Source organism: Stylophora pistillata, chromosome 3 (assembly GCF_964205215.1).
Source record: "Stylophora pistillata chromosome 3, jaStyPist1.2, whole genome shotgun sequence".
Taxonomy (NCBI): Eukaryota; Metazoa; Cnidaria; class Anthozoa; order Scleractinia; family Pocilloporidae; genus Stylophora; species Stylophora pistillata.
The window spans coordinates 34,814,971-34,833,192 of record NC_142521.1 but is presented as its reverse complement, the minus strand read 5'-3'; the positions used below and the strand labels follow the sequence as shown (position 1 = coordinate 34,833,192).

Sequence of the window (18,222 nt, the reverse complement as noted above, 5' to 3'; positions counted from 1 at the left end):
TTCAGTTCTGATTTCCGCTATTGCTTAAATAGCGCTATCTACTGCGAGGATCGTGTATCGTATGTTACATTTTTCTCATAAACCTCTAAATGCGAAGACATTTTGTCATTTAGAACAAGCCTTTATAAATCAGATCGCTGACAATACCAAGTATTTCTGCCTGTTTTACTAATCACTTTGTTCACTAAGTAAGGTCTAGCTTAGATGCGTTTCCAAAAGCGCCAACCCGAGTTACGAATAGCACAAGACTGACCTTTTACAACCTTGCCGGTGATTGGTGATTACCGTTATTGTTCAGTTACAAAAATGCAACATTAAATGAGGGAGGAAGGGGGGGGGGGGGGAGGAGGGTGTTGACACACTACAAATAATAGTGATATACTGCACATTAAATTGAAGTACTAAATAGAAAATGTCAACTAGAATGCAGATTGATCAAAGGCGCACTCTACGAAATACTATTATTACCATTCTTATCTTTATTATCATTATTGTAGTCTTTCTTTTTAATGTTTACCCTCTGTCCTTGCTAGCTCGTGTATGTCGCTGTCGCTCAGTTTTCTACCCTGGCCCTGGTCAGTAAAGGGAACACACAGCGAAGAGTTGAGGCAGTTATTGGGTGCGCTTTGAAGGTGATCGTTATTCTGTGAGCTGATACTCACAACTAAGGTCCATCCACCACCTGACGAATGATAAGATGTAGTAAAATTAGTGCTCATGTAGCCCCGTGGTAATGATGATGTAATTGATGTCTTCAATTTATCATTTCCCGGGACGGGTTGCTATTGGCCTCGACCAAATGTACGAAACAATTTATCCCATTTCTAGCATACACTATTAGGATTTGCCTTTCAACATCCAAGTGCATCGGATACGAGGGATTGAAAAGGTACTGAGAGGCTATCCATCTTCTGAAAAAATGATAATTCAACCTCACTGCATTACCCTTAATTACAACTACAGCAACACTGCCACTAAGAAAAACACAGTATCAGAAAGTATAATCTTTCAATCTCACCAGAGGCAAAATTCAAATGTTATTAATATAATCGATTTTTTACTTTCGATTTCGTCCCTTTGTACATACCATATTTTTTCATATCACAGTAGACTTGTGCATTTCTATTCCCAATATTCATCCAATAGTAGCCGCTTTCCGCGTAGGGCCACTTATTCAGAATTTCCAAGCAAGATTTGAATTCATCATCCTGTAGATTTTAGATTATAGGTGGTCATTGGCCAGAGAGCTTCAACCACTCCATTATCTATTTTTTTAGCATGCATTTATCTGTTTCGTTTATTTCACTATGGCTAATTTAGGAGCTCTCTAGATCACACAATATTTAAAATTGCAGCCACCTGGGCATGACGGTTGGTCGGTAACACAAATTATTTTGTTTTCTCAGCTTGTGAGCGAGCACTATTCTATAAATCCTGCAATCCGATTGGTTCTCACAGGGGGTGGTATCCGTTTCGCGTTGAGTCACTTTGCGGAACCGTTTCAAGCTTCGTAGCAATTATTCACAAATAGATCTCATTTTGCCGGCTGGGCAGAATTTTTGAGCAAAGACTCCGGTCACGACCTTTTGGCGATAACTGATATTAATTATCCATTATCCCTCGCTCTCAAATCACTTTGGTTCTTCAGAAAAAATTTATTTGGATTCAATTTTTGTGGTACTATATTTGTTTCTAAAAATATTGAAACGCCGCCTAAAAAACAATTTGTTATTTAATAATCCATCCCAAAAAGTAACTCAAAAGGTAAAACGAGAGGTAGTTGCAGTTAACAATTACGTTAATCAATATGACTCTCATTCATTATATCTGAATCCTCCATAACCATTTGTTTGTTTGTGAAACGCTGAGCGAGTTTAGAGGTTTTCGAGGCTATAAATACACTTTCGCCAATTCTTTCCAAGCACCTTGAATTTGGACGTTTCTATCGTAGATTTCACAACAGAAACAAAAGGAATAAGATGAATAAACGTTATTTTCCATTGTGTCTAGCTGGAAAGAGTCACATTGACTTCAGTATTACGGTGGAAGAATGGCATAATTTACATATGCCATTGCAGAAAACGAACCAGCAGACTTACGACTCCAAAGTAACATTCGCATTCACTTCTAATTTAACTTTAAATTGTCGTTGGAAATAAACAATTCTTTCTGTAATATCTCTAGGTTTTCTTTTACGAGAAGATCGTCTTATGGTCATTTAACTTGTGTGTGTTTGTCTTACCAGTGCTTTTTTTTTTTTTTTATTTCAAAGCGTACATGCGGTTTTTTTCTCTTCAATTGGCAGGTGTCACATCGTGACGGTTTTTAATAAAATTGTTTCGGTGAAAGCTTTCTCTTTAATTCGAATAAAGTCTGTTTTCTTTGTCATCCACTCGCTGGAAAGTTGCTAAATTTATGGAGGATTTTCCTGTAACTCGTAATTGTAGCACTAAATCATTCAGGTTCTTTTGGAATCCTTATGTTAAGTGTTGGAAAAAATATAAATTTTATACTCCAGCTAAGGTCGGTCCGTATTGGGAAAAAACTGTGCCCTCTGTCTTGAGTACCACCTTAGTCCTATGGCCTCTGGCGGTATACAAGACCTAGGCACAGTTTTCCCAACATCCAGTCTTGTGAACAACACATCCTGCTTGTTGTAGACTAATTACAATACAGTCGGCTAGATGGGAGAGGATGCATTCACTAGGTGTTCGTAACCAACGAAGTCTAAAACGAAAGTGTATTTTTTCCCAAAGTTTGGACCAAAGGCTAAACCAGAGAAAGAAATCTCAATTTTATATTCTTTTTACGGAATTCGTTAATGCCATACCTTGCTCATATAAACTGATCCTTCCTTCGGACCAAAATCCCTTGGGTGAGTGTGTTTATTTGCGTCATTCAAATTACATGACTTATCGTTTAAAAGGAAATTCAAACTCTTGCAGCGAGACTCGCTCGAACAGATCATCAAGCATTCAGTTATACTAGAAGTTTTCCGGCTTAAGACAATGTGACCTGAAAGATGATGACCATACTCTGAATATGTGGAGCGACTGCACTGCTCGATGGCTTGACTTAGCTGTACATGCCATATGACGATGAACATGACAGTATAACACAGCAGCATGGTTTTCTAATAAAATGAGAATATTTGATTGAAATAAAAGCAATGCTAAAAAAAGCTTGTGATCTATCATTTCATTGTCAAAACGCGGGTGTGAATACGAAGAAGATTTTAAGGAATACTTGCTTGTTGATGTAGCCAAACTCAGCGCATCATGACCGTTGGAAACTTCTGGAAATAGGATAGTTTCTCAAAGTGTAGCTACCGTATGTGAAGCACTTTTCAGATCCTTCACAGGAGCTTGCGAAATTCGAGTACAGATCACAAGTAGGACTTAACGGCTTGTGTAATCCGACTGTAGAGTTCCTTTATTAGAAGATAACGATATGGAAGTTATTGCTTCGAAGGAGAACCTCAAATTAACGATAATACTCTTGAGCTCTAAATCAACTAAACACAGCAGGACAAAGAACGTGGTCGTCCCAACACCTGTCATGTCGAAGATGTCATTAAAAATTAAGTATGTCATTAACCATCGCATATTACATCGCTCGCAGCGCCCGTGGGCAAGATAGGGACTTTAAGCAATAGCGCTTTATGCTAATGACGTCATGAAATTTTAGACCCCCGCGTGACTCAGACAAACAAACTCCACTTCTTTGAAAGCTACATGGAAAATGGCGAGTAGTTCGCTTCATTCCCTTGCAGTTCTGACCGAAGAGGACGGCATTCCTGGCTCCAAATTTGAACGAGAACCGGAAGAATACACTGTAGACCAGCTAAAGCGGTGGTTAAAATGTAGGGGCTTAAAATTCAGCGGTAAAAGAGAATATCTTGTACAGCGAGTGGGAGTCTGTGTGAGCTGCGGGAATTATCACACCCTTGATCCGGCAATCGATCATGGAAAATTAAATGGTTTGCTTCCAAAGTTCTTCAAGAAAATTCTGATGTAAACAATGTAAAAAGGGGGTCGATAGGCCTACACGACTCCCCAGTGCGTGTTTAGAATAGCCTATTCAAAGTTTGACCCTGACGAGTATGTCTTTGAGCGATCGCCCTCTTTTGTAAGATACCAGCGGCGGATTTTTGTATATTTCGCTCAATACTGGTTGTGTTTCTATTAAATACTAGTTTAGCTAGTTTATGTAGTTAATGTTTATGCAGTTGTCATTGAATAATTTCTGTTTCTTTGACACTGGATTTTCTCTTTCTTTCGGTACTTTTCTCTCAGGAGCATGTGCTCAACTTACTTGCGCTGGTCTTAAATTTGCCTTGAGTGGATCGGGAAATTCGGCTGTTGGACCCTTTTTGCCAGGCCAGTGAAGAGCACAAATATAACTTAAGTGTTTCTTGTTATGTTTTTCTCCGTAAAAAATTCACGCGAACAAGCCACTAGCCAACGCTTGCACTTTGCCATGTCTCGCGGAGGTTTTGGGAAAGGAATGAATACTTTCTTCCCCGATTCCTTTCACTCTTTGAGTGATTTTGGCCATTTATCTGCATATCTTGAGTCTGTCTTATAATCACCCCAACAACAGTGTTTGGTACCAACCATGTCGCTTCCTTTTAGAACGCTAAGTAAATTTTTTGACAAAATTTTCCGTCGTTTTGTTTTAATTTTACAGCTCTCGCTCATACATTTCCTTAATCGCTGGTCGCAATGTTTGTCTGAGTCTGTGCGGGGGGTCTCATAAGTTATCACGTAACAAAATCTATTTTTTGTAATAGTATAAAGCGCCATTAGGACGGCTACGGCAGGGAAGACGTCGATTAAAAATTGAGTTTCTACTTTTAATAACAACTTCGAAAATGGCTGCACGTGTTTACCGTCTCATAGGGCGCCAGACCTCGAGCTCAACATAATGCATAAAAGTAGCGTTGAGTTCCAAATGTAAATTAAAACAATTTCCCGCTGCGGTTTCGCTTTGCAAGAGACGCAAATTTTGGTGGTTTCACGTTGTTGTTATGTCATTAAAAGATGTAATTCAAAATTAAGTATGTCATTAACCATCGCATATTACATCGCTCGCAGCGCCCGTGGGCAAGATAGGGACTTTAAGCAATTAGGACGGCTACGGCAGGGAAGACGTCGATTAAAAATTGAGTTTCTACTTTTAATAACAACTTCGAAAATGGCTGCATGTGTTTACCGTCTCATAGGGCGCCAGACCACCAGCTCAACATAACGCATAAAAGTAGCGTTGAGTTCCAAATGTAAATTAAAACAATTTCCCGCCGTGGTTTCGCTTCGCAAGAGACGCAAATTTTGGTCATTTCACGCTGTTGCTCTGCAAAGTACGGCTAAGAAATGTACAAAGTCTAAAACTCACGTGCTGGGCTATTGTTCTCCCAATTAGATCTAATAACTGTTTTTCCGCGTTCTCGTTGCCGTCGCCGTCTTGGTTTGCTTAAAAGGGAGATTGGGGACTTTAAGCAGTCTGGACGGCAACGCCACGGTAGACGTCGATTAAAAAATGAGTTTCTACTTTTAGTTAGAATTTCGAGAATGGCTGCATGTGTTTACCGTCTCATAGGGCGCCAGACCTCAAACTCAACATAACGCATAAAAGTAGCGTTGAGTTACAAATGGAAATTGAAATAATTTGCCGCCGCGGTCTCGCTTCGCAAACGATGCATATTTTGGTGATTTCACGGTGTTGATTTGCAATGGACGGCTAAGAAATGTACAAAATAATTTGGATATATCAATTTCTAAGCAACATATGGCAATCTGCGGTCTTTCCTTGCACTTAGGTGGCACGGAAAGCCGTAAAAATCTTGAACAAAAGCTCATCTTTCAAACCGGCAGTCTAAATCCCATAGGGATGAACGAACGCTTTTCATTCCCCTAATTTATTCATGTTTTTCTCGTTGCCATGCTCCCACCAATAACGTAGCTTCATTTTCTGCCTTTAAAAGCACACACAGCCCACAATTCCTCTATTCGCTCCGACGAAGGGCTAACGCTCGAAACGTCGGCTTTTGTAATCATTACGGTGGCCAATTTACCATTTCAACTTTGTTGATATATCCAAATTATTAATAATTAGTTGGGGCCAAGCCCACGTGCCTTAGCACTTTTATTTTGTGACTTAGGTGGTTTGTTATGAATAAACCCTTTTCAAAACTTAAAATTTCACAACTTTTGTTGAGCGCGCTGCAACTGCAGATGGGTGTGGCTCACTGAATTCTCTCTAGCTTCAACTTACAAACTCTATTCAGTCAGTTCACAGACAAAACATGGAAACTTTACTTGAAATCCTATTCATACTAGCGTCATCAGAAGAGACCCTTCCCTTCGACCTTAATTTGCGTATAAAAAGTTAACCAATTTAACAGAAAGAATTCTCTAAATGCAGGCGTAAATCGGGCTAAAAAGACATATCTGAGGACAGTTTATATACCAATGAGGTCACCCATTGCCTCAAACCTGCACGTATCTCTCTAGCTTTCATTCACCATCATCTTAAAATCAACGCAATACGATGTTACTTAATCGCGCACGTGTCAAAGCTCGTTTGCATAATTCTTAAAATGACCAAGATATGTCTTTGACCGTTCAAAGTTTTTATCTTCTACGTGAAATATTTTAGGTTTTCATAACAATCGGACGGAAAATAAATTGCGAGTTGTCCTAAAACGTTGGATAAACATTGATCAGTCGTAGCACTTGCAGGACTCAGAAAGTAAATAAAAGCGATAGGAATGCGCCTCCTCGCCAATTTTCCTTGAATCAGGTCAAGAGTCACGCACAGAGTGGAGAAGATCCAAATTAAAAAATCCAATTTGGCAGTCTGGTCATGGCAGATATACTGTGTAGCCTAAAAGGACACACAAATTCGCTAAAATACATGTACGTTACGGTGTTATTGACAAAACCACCTTCTGCAAGAATTCTTGCAGTTTCTACCGAGGTTTAGCACACGAATTGCAAACAACAGGCCCTCCTTTCAGAACATTTGCTGTCATCATCAGAGATTTTATGTTGTTGCAGTGCACAGCATTCTTGGGGGGACAAGCTCAATCTTTCCCTGCGACCATATAATCAAAAACAGTCAGGCAAACCCGGCCTGGTGTACTGCCTGACGTGATTATGTTAACTAGTTCATTTAATTCATAACCTGTTTCGCGGGGATGTAAATTGAAACTAAAAGTAGTCGGTGTAACGAATTAGAACCGAAATTTATAAATGGACTGAAGCAATGGAATTTGGGTATGCTATGCCACAACAATCCTTTCCTTCAGCTAGATTTCATTTTTCTTACCCTGAAGTTCTTAGCCGAGGCCACTCCTCTTTAACCAGCTGTTATGTGACTTTCTACGGACAAATCTCCAAGCACGCCACCGACAAATTTTTCACTGGTGAAAACTGGACAAAATCGACTAAATAAACAAAGCCGTGTTAAACTTAAGCAAAAAACGAGAAAATTTTCTCAGGAAAAAATTTGTCTTTTGATTCTGTGGAGACGATTCTAACTGTGTGCTAACCTCAGTAGAAACTGCAAGAATTCTTGCAGCATGCAGAAGGTTGTTTTGTAAATAACTCCGTAACGTACATGTATTTTAAATTGTTCGTGTGTCCTTTTAAATTACACAGTATGTCTGCAATGACCAGAAAGCCAAATTAGATTCTTTAATTTTAATCATCTCCACTCTGTACGAGGCTCTTGATTCAAGGTAAATTATCGAGGAAGCGCATTCTGATCGCTTTTGTTTACTTTCTGAGTCATGCAAGCGTTACGACTGATCATTGTTTATACAACGTTTTAGGACAACTCGCAATTTATTTTCCATCCGATTGTTATAAAAAACCTAAAATACTTTACGTAGAAGATAAACAAACGAAGTTTGAACGGCCATAGACATATCTTGGTAATTTTTCAGAATTTTGCAAATGAGCTGGGAGACGTGCGCGATTTAGGAAAGACATTAATTTGCATTGTTTTCAAGATGAAGGTGAATGAAAGCTCAAGAGATACCCGAAGGTTTGAGGCAATCGGTGACCTCATTGGTGTATAAACTGTCCTCCGATATGTTTTTTAGCTCGATTTACGCCTGTAATTTGAGAATTCTTTCAGTTAAATTGGTTAACTTTTCATATGCAAATTAAGGTCGAAGGGAAGAGTCTCCTCTGATCACGCTGGTATGAATAGGATTTCAAGTGAAGTTTCCATATTTTGTCTGTAAACTGACCGAATACAGCTTGCAACTTGAAGCAGGAGAGAATTCCGTGAGCTACACTACTCTCGATCGTTGTCTACTCGGGTGGTCTAGCCAAAAGTCAATTTTCGCTCCTGTTGAGACAAAAAAAGAGAATTGGAAGACAACCAAACTATATTTGAAACCTGTGTCCTAAACCCTTTTCATAGGAAAGAAAATTAAGGAAAAATTTTCTTTGGACGGGAAGTCGAGAGGACCGCTTTTAGCGAGAGTAGCACTTAACCCTCGATCATCATGTGACTCGTTTAATTACACTTCTAAGTTCTCGTTTTTTCAATGTATAATATATCGGTGTTGGCCTTTGTTACGGCAAGTCAGTTTCATGCTAAATCATCAGTTATTTCACTCGGCCCGCTCACATCAATAGGAAAAAATATCTGTAAGTTGTTAGTCCTTTTTTCGTTTTTATTCTTTATGTCTTTTCCAATACTCTCGCCGCTTCGCGGCTCGTCTCGCTCCTTCGAGGCTCATTCGTACTAACCTCGGAAAGTCGCCGCTTCGCGGCTCAACATAGCTGTCGGCGGATAAAAGCGGAAAAGCAATATGGCGACTCAAAATACGGGAAAGACGTCCGAAATCAAAGGAAAATAAATTCTGCTGTGCTCCCTTGGCAGTATTTGGTAGTTCCACATACAGACACTCACCGGAAGAATAAGACGGTAGTTGAAAGTTGTGCCTGAACCGATAATTCGCTTGGAGCTGAACGATATATCGGCGATATATCGAGGTTGATAGAACAATAGCCTTGCGAAATATCGCCGATATATCATTTCTACTGAAACATCGTTTAAATATCGTCGATAAATTTCGATTATCGCGATAATAGACAATTGTCGTTTGCGTTACGTTTGCACAGTACTGTATATTAAGAAATGTTTTGATTAGGCAACATTCATTTGAAAGTTTTGGCTGTTAACCAGATGATGTGTTCTTAACTTTGATACTCTGGTGCTCCATGAGAGGCCTAAGTTCGAAATTGGGGATGTCTAGGTTCAGCCGTTGAGACTCTCAAACGAATGCGTCAGTGCAAGGTTTTCTCAAGTAGGCGTCAAAAATTAATCAAAAAGTATGTAAAGGGTTTGGGTATTCCGCCTTTTTCAGTGCTCAATACCTTTTTAGATGATGTCTGTTCTGTTTCATATTTCTAAGCAAGCTTTTATGTGTAAGGACACCAATAAAGAAATAAATGAATGAAATCCATAATAAGGATAACAATCACAACCTTGATCCAAGAAGTAGAATGTTGCTTTTCTTTCTTATGCCAAACGGAAGACGTCATTTCTTAGATTGCTCCATATTTTAGCTAACCCTTTGCAATTTTGCACATAATTTTCTGATTATACGCAAGCAATCATGGTGTAAGTTGTAGAAATGGGACTAATGTTAACCAAACCCGGGTGGGAAACAGAAAGAAATAGGAATACCCAAATCCCTAGTTGTCTGAAAAACTCTCTCAGTGTTTCTACTTTGTTATTGGAATCCGATAAGACAATGTTTATAGTAACTCTCTTGTTACTAGCTAGTTCATCTGGTCGCTCATATGTTTACCTGCGCAAGCGCACACGATTTCTTAGTCACACGCATAACGCACACGCGCATTACCTTATCCTTTTCCCTCGGGGGTTCCCATTTTGCATATTTAATGCCAAGATTTGCGCCCCCAATTCAACTGTTCGCACATGCTAAAAGAATGTGTGGGAAATTAACGTCTCCTACCCAAACCCTTCAGGAGACGGGACCTCCATTTATTCGTCCCTATCCGAGAAGACTAGAATATCTAACCATTTCTTGATGTTATAGAAAGGCAGCAAATTCTTCTCAATTATTTTAAGACCCTGAGTGTTGGTCCGGCCGGGGCTTGAACCCTCGACCTCCTGCACAACAGTCCAGCGCTCTATCCATTGAGCTAACCTTCGTTAAATAAAGAATATTGTATTGTATTGTATTGTACCAGAAATCGGGGACATTTCGAGCCCTTTAAGAAATGTCAGCGGTATATCGTATTACAGACAATTCATTATGGCGGCGGGGGAAGTGAAGTGAACACGTAACTTTCTATTTTTGTAAAACCCCACGAGAGAAAGGCCTGGTACCTTTCTATCCCAGAAAGCCAAAGAAGACGTTAAAACAAGGAAAATGGCGGCCAAATTGTGCAGTTACTGGGACTTGTATCTTTCGTGTTCTTCCTTCCTAAATTTGGGGTAATCAAAAATGGCGCATTTGGCTTTTGAGCTCTGTGAAAATACGAAGAGCTTCCCGGAAAGAATTGTAACACCTAGTCGAAGCAGATTTTAAGAATTTGTATGGGAAAATGGAGTCAGAATTATGAGCTTACTGGTATACCTTGGGAAAAGGTAGGCTTGAATTTGAGTATTTCTTTTTCGTAGCGATGGAGGCTTTAATTGATGTAGGCTGCATTTCCAAGTACGCAGCGAAATAATATCCCTTTCTTAGACAGCTATTTTGAAAAAACAATCTTTTCCCATAAATTTTCTTATACTGTTTCGGCGCCATTTTGCTCGTAACACGAGAACCGTCTCCACCATATTGTCCCAAATTTCTGGCAATGGCTGAGCCAGAGAAGAAATTTAATTTTTCTTTTATTTCTGTAGAATTCGTTAGTGCCATACCTTGTTCATATAAACTGAACCTTCCTTTGGACCAAAATCTTTTGGGTGAGTATGTTTGTTTGCATCATTCAAATCACATGCCTTGTCTTTTAAATGGAAGTTTAAACTCTTGCATCGAGACTCGCTCGAACAGATCATCACACACTCAGTAATACTGGAAGTTTTTCGAGTTGAAACAACGTGACGAGAAAGGTGATGACCATACTCCGAATCTGTGGAGCGACGGCACTGCGCAATGGCTTGGCTTAGCTGTGCATAGAATATGACGATGAACAGGACAACAGAACACAGTCGCATGATTTTCTGATGGAATGAGAAAAACACAGATATTTAATTGAAATAAACTAAATTCTAAAGGCGTGCATTATGATTTATCATTTATTAGCAAAACGCGACTGTGAATAATAGGAAGATTTTGAGGAATACTCTCTGGCTGGTGAAGCGAAACTTAGCGAACCATGACCATTGGAAACTTCTCAAATTGATATAGCTCCTCAAAGTGTACCTTCCATATGTGAGACAATTTTATATCCTCCATAGGAGCTTGCAAAATTCGAGTACCGACCGCTAGCAGGACTCAACAACGACTTGTGTAATCTAGCTATAGAGGTCCTTTCTGAAAGAGAAGGTAAAATTAACGATATTGCTTTAACGTGCCAATTATTAAATCAAACTACACAAAGAACGTCTGTTTCTAATTGGTGGAAGGTCCAACATATGTCATACAAAAGATATCATTAAAAATCAATAATGTCATTAGCGACACGAAATTGCACAACTCTCTGAATTTTTATATTTTCAACCCTAGCATGAAAACTCTACGGGCTCGTGCAATTTTGTTAGTCTTTGAAAAAATTTACTCGTGCTTATTTATTCCAAATTGCTCTCGAAATCATGTGATTACCTATACAAATTTTAAATTCTTGTCGAATAGAATTTCCGTTAAAGCTAATAGAGTGAATTTAAGGTGGTAGCGTGACAGTGGCTTGCTATAAAAGCAATGAAGAGTTTGAAAAGTTTAATTCTAAGAAAAACAAGTCCGTAATTTAGCCATTTCCAATTCAGATGTCTAATTTTAATCATTAAAATAACTGTCAGAGATCCATTATCTTCAACGGAAAACACCAGAAAAAACACAAACAATTCTTGATGGAAAAAGAAAAGAACAAACTAATGATTAGCCTTGTGTCCTTCTTCCCGCGACAACGCAATTTTCCAAAAGTGTGTTGGTTACTGTTTCGGTTTGTTTCGTAGTTTTTATTTTCATTTAATTTTTTTAAAGGAAATCTCAACTGGCTAGCGGTATATCGCGATGATATCGAGTGCCTCATTGAATTATCTACATTTGTCGTGTATTTTCTGCGCATCCTCAATTATTCATTTAGTTAATTAAATCTATCTTATGTCATTTTGCCCGCCCAGCATAAGAAATTCGTCTTGATCTTTATCATTACTCAAAGAAAGTGAACAAAAGTTTTTAGATAAGGTTTATTGTGTTAGTTTCTGAGCAAAATTTAATGATACAAGAAAGAAAAATATTTGCTTGCAAATAGGAATTCTATGCCCTTCCTCCTGTGGATTTGTTTTTGAATATGCGGGCGGTTCCTTATGATTGCGTGACAGCATTGTGGTATCTACCAAGGGGTTATGGGGATGAGCTAAATGAACCCCCCCCCACCCCTTATGGAGCTTAAGGTTTGCCAGAGCATTCACGCCCTATTGCGCCATTCATTCATTGTCTCGCCGGGTGAAAGGTGTAGTTTTTTCCCTCCCCACCCTCCCATGTTGCTTCGGTAGAATTTCTTCGTTTGTTAACTTTAATTTGTTTTTTTTTTTTTGAGTGCCCTCACCTTTACTGGGCTACGAAATTAATTAGTTGTACCTTTTATGAGCCTTTTGCTCATAGCCATTCAAATCCACCTTTGTGTTTTCTCAAATTTCTGTGTCAGCCCAGTAAACGAGTTTCAGGACATGCAGCTCTGGCAAACACATTTAATTCCTCAAGGGGGAGGAAATAAAAAATAGAACTTGGGATGGGTGCAGCTGGAATGAAACACTTAAGCTTAAATATTTGTTTTGCAGCAATGCTAATATATGATCTTAGAAGTGAAAGATGAAACATATTCAAAGGAACAGGTACAAGAAGTTCCAAAATGTTTTCAACTAAACACGTAAGCCAACGTGCTTTGGATTTTTCCAAATCATCCCGAGGCAATGAACTGCGTCTGTTATTGCTATCGAGGAAGTGAAGTTGATTAAATTTGTTGAACTTTGCAGGTATTTTTCACTAGGGTAATGGATTGGTAGACTGCAGATATATTAGGCTCCTGTACCACTTTTCGTTATGTTCAATTTATCGATAAAGACTTGAAGCAGGTACAAGCAAGGAAGTTTAAAAATTTTGCTCTTTGATGATGAGGTTTTTTCTTTTTAAAGGTAGCGTTTCACACCTTTTATTTTAACAGAAAATCGGGTTTTTTTGGGAACAGATCCATTATTTATGAGTTTGGTGTCCACCATCTTTCTCTAAAATTACCATACTTAAAACACTCCTCGTACAAAAGATCAGTGAGCCCAGACGAGGATTTATAATTTGTGAAATAAATAACGAAGTAGTTAATTTTTTTATTCCTGATACCCTCAAGAGTAGCCATTATAAATTTTGTCTGAGTTCGTCAATGCAACCACACGATGCTTAGGAATACTTTTTGAAGTAATAAAAATTTCAAAAAGTAAGACGATGTCGTATTCAACAATAAAATCATCTTTTTATCTGGCAAAGGAAGCCGAATTTGTCAATCATGATCACACAGTCAAGAGCTCTTAAATTTCATCACTAGCGAAAATTAGTGTTGACCCACAAATGAATTTTAACTTTTGTTTTGCCGTGAGTTGATTTTGTTTTGCTGCGAGTTATTTTATCTTGCCGCGAGTTATTGCATTTTGCTGCGAGTTATTTTATCTTGCCGTGAGTTATTTTATTTTGCCGTGAGTTGGATTTTTTTTTTGCCTTGAGTTCATCATAGTTTGCCACTAGTTATTTTATTTTGCCGCTAGTTGTTTTATTTTGCCGCTAGTTATTTTATTTTGCCATGAGTTGGATTTGTTTTGCGTTAAGTTCGTCATATTTTTCCGTGAGTTATTTTATTTTGCCGCTAGTTATTTTATTTTGCCGTGAGTTTATTTGTTTTTCCTTGAGTTATTTTGTAATGTTGCATGACGTTTTGCTTTGAGTAAATTGATTTTAATTTGACTTGCACTTATGAGCCACCGCATAGAATTCGCTTGTGAAGGAATGAATTTTCCCTCCGAACGTCAGTTTCAGTGCCATTGGCGGAAAACGAAAAACGCCTTGACTTGACATGCAATCCGCTTTCCAAATTAATTTTCACTTCCCTACGCAATTGAAAATCGGTCGGAACTAAGGTACACGCATTTATTAACTTTTCCCTCCACCTTAGCAGATTATATTAGTCATTTAAGCCATTATATTCGTTTTTGTGCTACTAACAAAAGAGCCCAATCTCCTTTAACAAAGAAAATTATGACCATAAATGGTGCGTTTTTGAGCCCTATTGCTAGACCGGAATCTAACCCCAAGTTTAATATGGAATAAAAATTGAATGAAATGAAAATTGTCAGGTCTGTTTCATTACAAGTTTCATGAGAAGAATCCAAATACGTTTATAATGAATTTAGTTTAAGAACAGTGAAGTGTTTCTGGCAAGTCAGTTTAACCATGGCGACAATATGAAGATATTAAAAATGTTCTCATACGTTAGAATAACAAGAGTTTGGAAAAATAAATCAACTTGTCCTTAATATTCTAAATTGATGATAGTTTTAAGTCAGCGGTACATGTAAATATTAACATGGAGAGTCAGGTGCATTATCTAATTAAATTTGCCTATCGCGTCGATTGCAATCCGTTAATCTCAGGGTTTGTAGATCTTAGATGTCCTCTTTAAACTCGCTACCACCTTCTCATATTAAGACAAAAAATTTATAATTATCAATCGACATAAAAAATTATAGAGAGCCCCTCTACCAGAAAATGACAATTATTTTATCGCCAACTATCTTATTGAGTGTGAATAAGTAGAAAATTTAAAGTAATACTCGCAGGTTTGCGCAGCCAAAACTCAACGACCCAGCGACATTTGGTAACTTTTTGAAACAATAAAGTTCCTCTCGGTCTACCTACCGTAAGCGAGGCACTTTTTAGATCTTCTACAGGAGTTTTATTCGAGCACACACCTCAAGGAGGACTTAACAATGGTTAGTGTAATCCAGCTACAGAGGACATAGTATTAGAAAGAAGACAATTTGGAATTTACTGCTTCGAAATGAAGAGTGAAACAACTTTGCACTGAATTTCTCAATTAACTGAGTCCAATAAGGCAAAAAACCTCAGTATCCTCTGTCTGGTAGACTTCTTGACAGCTGTCAAACAAACTATGTCATTGAAAACTGGAAATATAATTAACCACGTGATTTCGCATGACTCTTTGAATTTGTATTTTCAACCTCGATCAGTGGACATAAAAAAACTATAAAAATAAAGATTCTTAGAACAGAAATAAAAAAAGGGAAGAATGATATAAAAAAACTAATTTATAAGCCTCCGTATTTATTGATAGAATAAAAGGCAAAAAAAAAGAAGAGTTGCTCGCTAATATGGATGAAATTTAAGACCAACGCAACAAAACACATGGTTCATTTCGACTCATTTTTGCTGATTACTCATCATTATAAGATCAGGATCGCGAACCGTTGTTAAGGACAGGTTATGTGTTTAAAAGGCTGATAAACATTCAAATAATTTGCATAAGGTGAAGTTTTCCATGAAATCGTTGACTTTTTCGTGCTTGACCCAAACATACATTTTTCTCAAAAACTGCTCTGAAAGGCAAAGACTTCTCGAGGTTGCTGTGTCCGCAGAAAGTTGCCTTAAACGCCAAAAGTTGCTAAAAAGCTGCCGAGCACAATTGGGACAGGCCTCTATGTAAACATTAAAAAAAAAAAAAAAACATTATAGAAATAACCAAACAGCGACAAACTGTGTATCATGTGGAAAATCATTGCCGAAAGAGAGAGAGTTAAAGGTCAATATGGTTAGGTTTTCTCCTAAAGAAATGGAGAGTTTGAAAAGTTTAATTGTAAGAAAAACAAGTCGGTTATTTAACCATTCGCAGCGCAGGTGAATAATTGATAAAAGTAAGAGATCCATTGCCGTGTGCGGAAAACAACAGAAAATAGACAAACAAAGCATGTAGATTAAGAAAAGTACACAAATAAAGCGAGATTATCATTGTACCAAGATAATAAACTGCTCCTGATTATGAAACTAGGTAGAGAGTTGCTTTGATTTAATTTGCAGGAACCTGCAAGTAATTGATTTGATGACTCCTGATCGCATGAAATTCAGTTGGTCAGATGATAGATTAGTAAATTGCGTTTTTTTGGTATGAATATGAGATCGCAATGGCACTGCCCACTGACTTGGCTTAGCTGTACATGCCATATGACGATGAACAGGACAAAATAACACAGCAGCATGGTTTTCTAATGAAATAACGAGGTAACCAATATTTGATTGAAATAAACTCAATGCTAAAGGCTTAGATTGTGATTTATCATTTTATTGCCAAAACGCGGGTAACAATACAATGAAGATTGTAAGGAATACTCGCTGGCTGGTGCAGCCAAACTCAGCGCACCATGACCGTTGGAAACTTCTCACAATAATATAGATCATGAGAGTGTACCTACCGTATGTGAGGCACCTTTCAGATCCTTCGCAAGAGCTTGCGAAATTCGAGTACAGACGGCGAATAGGACTAAACAACGTTTTGTGTAATCCGGCTAAAGAGGTCCTATATAGCAAGATAAAAAATACGGAAGTTACTGCTTCGAAAGAGAAGCTAAAACTAAAGATATCGCTATTGGAATCTCAATAAACTAGATACAATATGACAGCGGGTGGTCGGCCCAACATCTGTCATACAAAAGATATCATTAAAAATTAACAATTTTGTGAACCACGAGATATCGTTCAACTGTAAATTAACGATTTTGCTCTTAACGTCTTGATAAACTAAATTCAACAAAACAAAGAACGTCTACATCTAAATAGTGGAGCGCTCAACGTCTGTCTTACAGAGGATGTGATTAAAAATTAACAATGTCACAATTCTCTGAATTTGTGTTTTCAACCCTAGCCAGTAAACATGAAATCTAAAACCAAGAAGAAACAAAAGAAAAATTAAACATGAAAGATATATATGAGTATTTGATGAAATTCCTATTTAAAAAAGATAACAAACCGAAAAAATAGATTTACCAATTGGTAAACAGTTAAAATAAATACAAATTAATCGAATGAAGCCTTATACTGCTCTAAAAAGTAAAATTTTTCATAAATCCGAGCTTTCGCCGAACAACGGCATCATCAGGGATAAGAAATTATTCTGGGAGCGCTATATATATATATTTATATGTGTGTGTAAAAAGAGTGTGTGGTGACGTGTGTGAAAGACTTGACTGTGTGTGAAAGCTATTGAAATAAACTGTGAATGGAACATAATAAAGGCTCTAATGATGGACCGTATAAACAAAGGGAGTAAAAGATAATTAACGTTCCCGGAATATTTTCTTATCCCTGATGATGCCGTTGATCGGTGAAAGCTCGGATTTATGAAACATTTTATTTTTTACAGCAGTGTAGGGCTCCATTCGATTAATTTGTATATATTGCAGCAATACTGCTAAAAGATAACATGAACAGATTATTTAAAATTAACATATTAGAAAAAATCGAAATAGCAACCCGGTTTCTGTCAAATCGAATATTCTTGTCGAACAGAATTGCCGTCCAGATAAGTAGAGTGAGTTTAAGGTCGCAGCGGGACAGTGGCTATGGCTTCCTATTGAAGCAACGAAGAGTTTGAAAAGTTTAATTCTAAGAAAAAAACAAGTTGGTAGTTTAACCATTCCAAACTAAGCTGACTAAAACATCAGAAAATAGACAGAAGATAGACAGATAGACATAAAATAGAGAAACAGAACCCAGATTTTCTAAAAGTGTATCGGTTACTGTTTCGGTGTGCTTGCTTGTTTTTATTTTAATTTAATATTTTTAAGGAAATCTAAGCTGGCTACCGCTATTGGAGTCACTCCGTATATCGTGATGATATGGAGTGCTTTATTGAACAATGTATAGTTTTCGCGAGTTTTCTTCTCGTCCTTAATTATTTGTCTAGATAATTAAATTTTATCTTATTTTATGTTACTCTCCCAGACTGAAAA

General features: G+C 37.7%; 3 protein-coding genes across 10 annotated transcripts in view; 2 read left to right on the top strand and 1 right to left on the bottom strand.

The window, feature by feature from the left end:
• The window catches only part of LOC148735802 (uncharacterized), a 208,900-nt gene that overhangs the window by 169,959 nt on the left and 20,719 nt on the right, over positions 1-18,222 (top strand). The gene's annotated exons all lie outside the window — the stretch shown is intronic.
• LOC111343321 (uncharacterized) overlaps positions 1-18,222 on the bottom strand; it is a 37,109-nt gene that overhangs the window by 6,196 nt on the left and 12,691 nt on the right. For 2 of the 8 annotated variants that reach the window (XM_088754905.1, XM_088754909.1), the window contains exons 2-6: positions 16,687-16,790; positions 3,251-3,430; positions 2,831-3,133; positions 1,088-1,208; positions 518-682 (exon numbers count right to left, since the gene is read on the bottom strand). In XM_088754905.1, coding sequence (XP_088611031.1) covers positions 518-682; positions 1,088-1,208; positions 2,831-3,127 — 583 coding nt within the window. In that variant the 5' untranslated portion in view covers positions 3,128-3,133; positions 3,251-3,430; positions 16,687-16,790. Of the gene's footprint in view, positions 1-517; positions 683-1,087; positions 1,209-2,830; positions 3,134-3,250; positions 4,131-10,914; positions 11,218-11,419; positions 11,531-16,686; positions 16,994-18,222 lie in introns of those variants that run through there. The other 6 variants (XM_088754901.1, XM_088754907.1, XM_088754903.1 and 3 more) reach the window with 6 other exon arrangements.
• The window catches only part of LOC148735804 (uncharacterized), a 74,217-nt gene that overhangs the window by 53,252 nt on the left and 2,743 nt on the right, over positions 1-18,222 (top strand). The window lies entirely within an intron of this gene.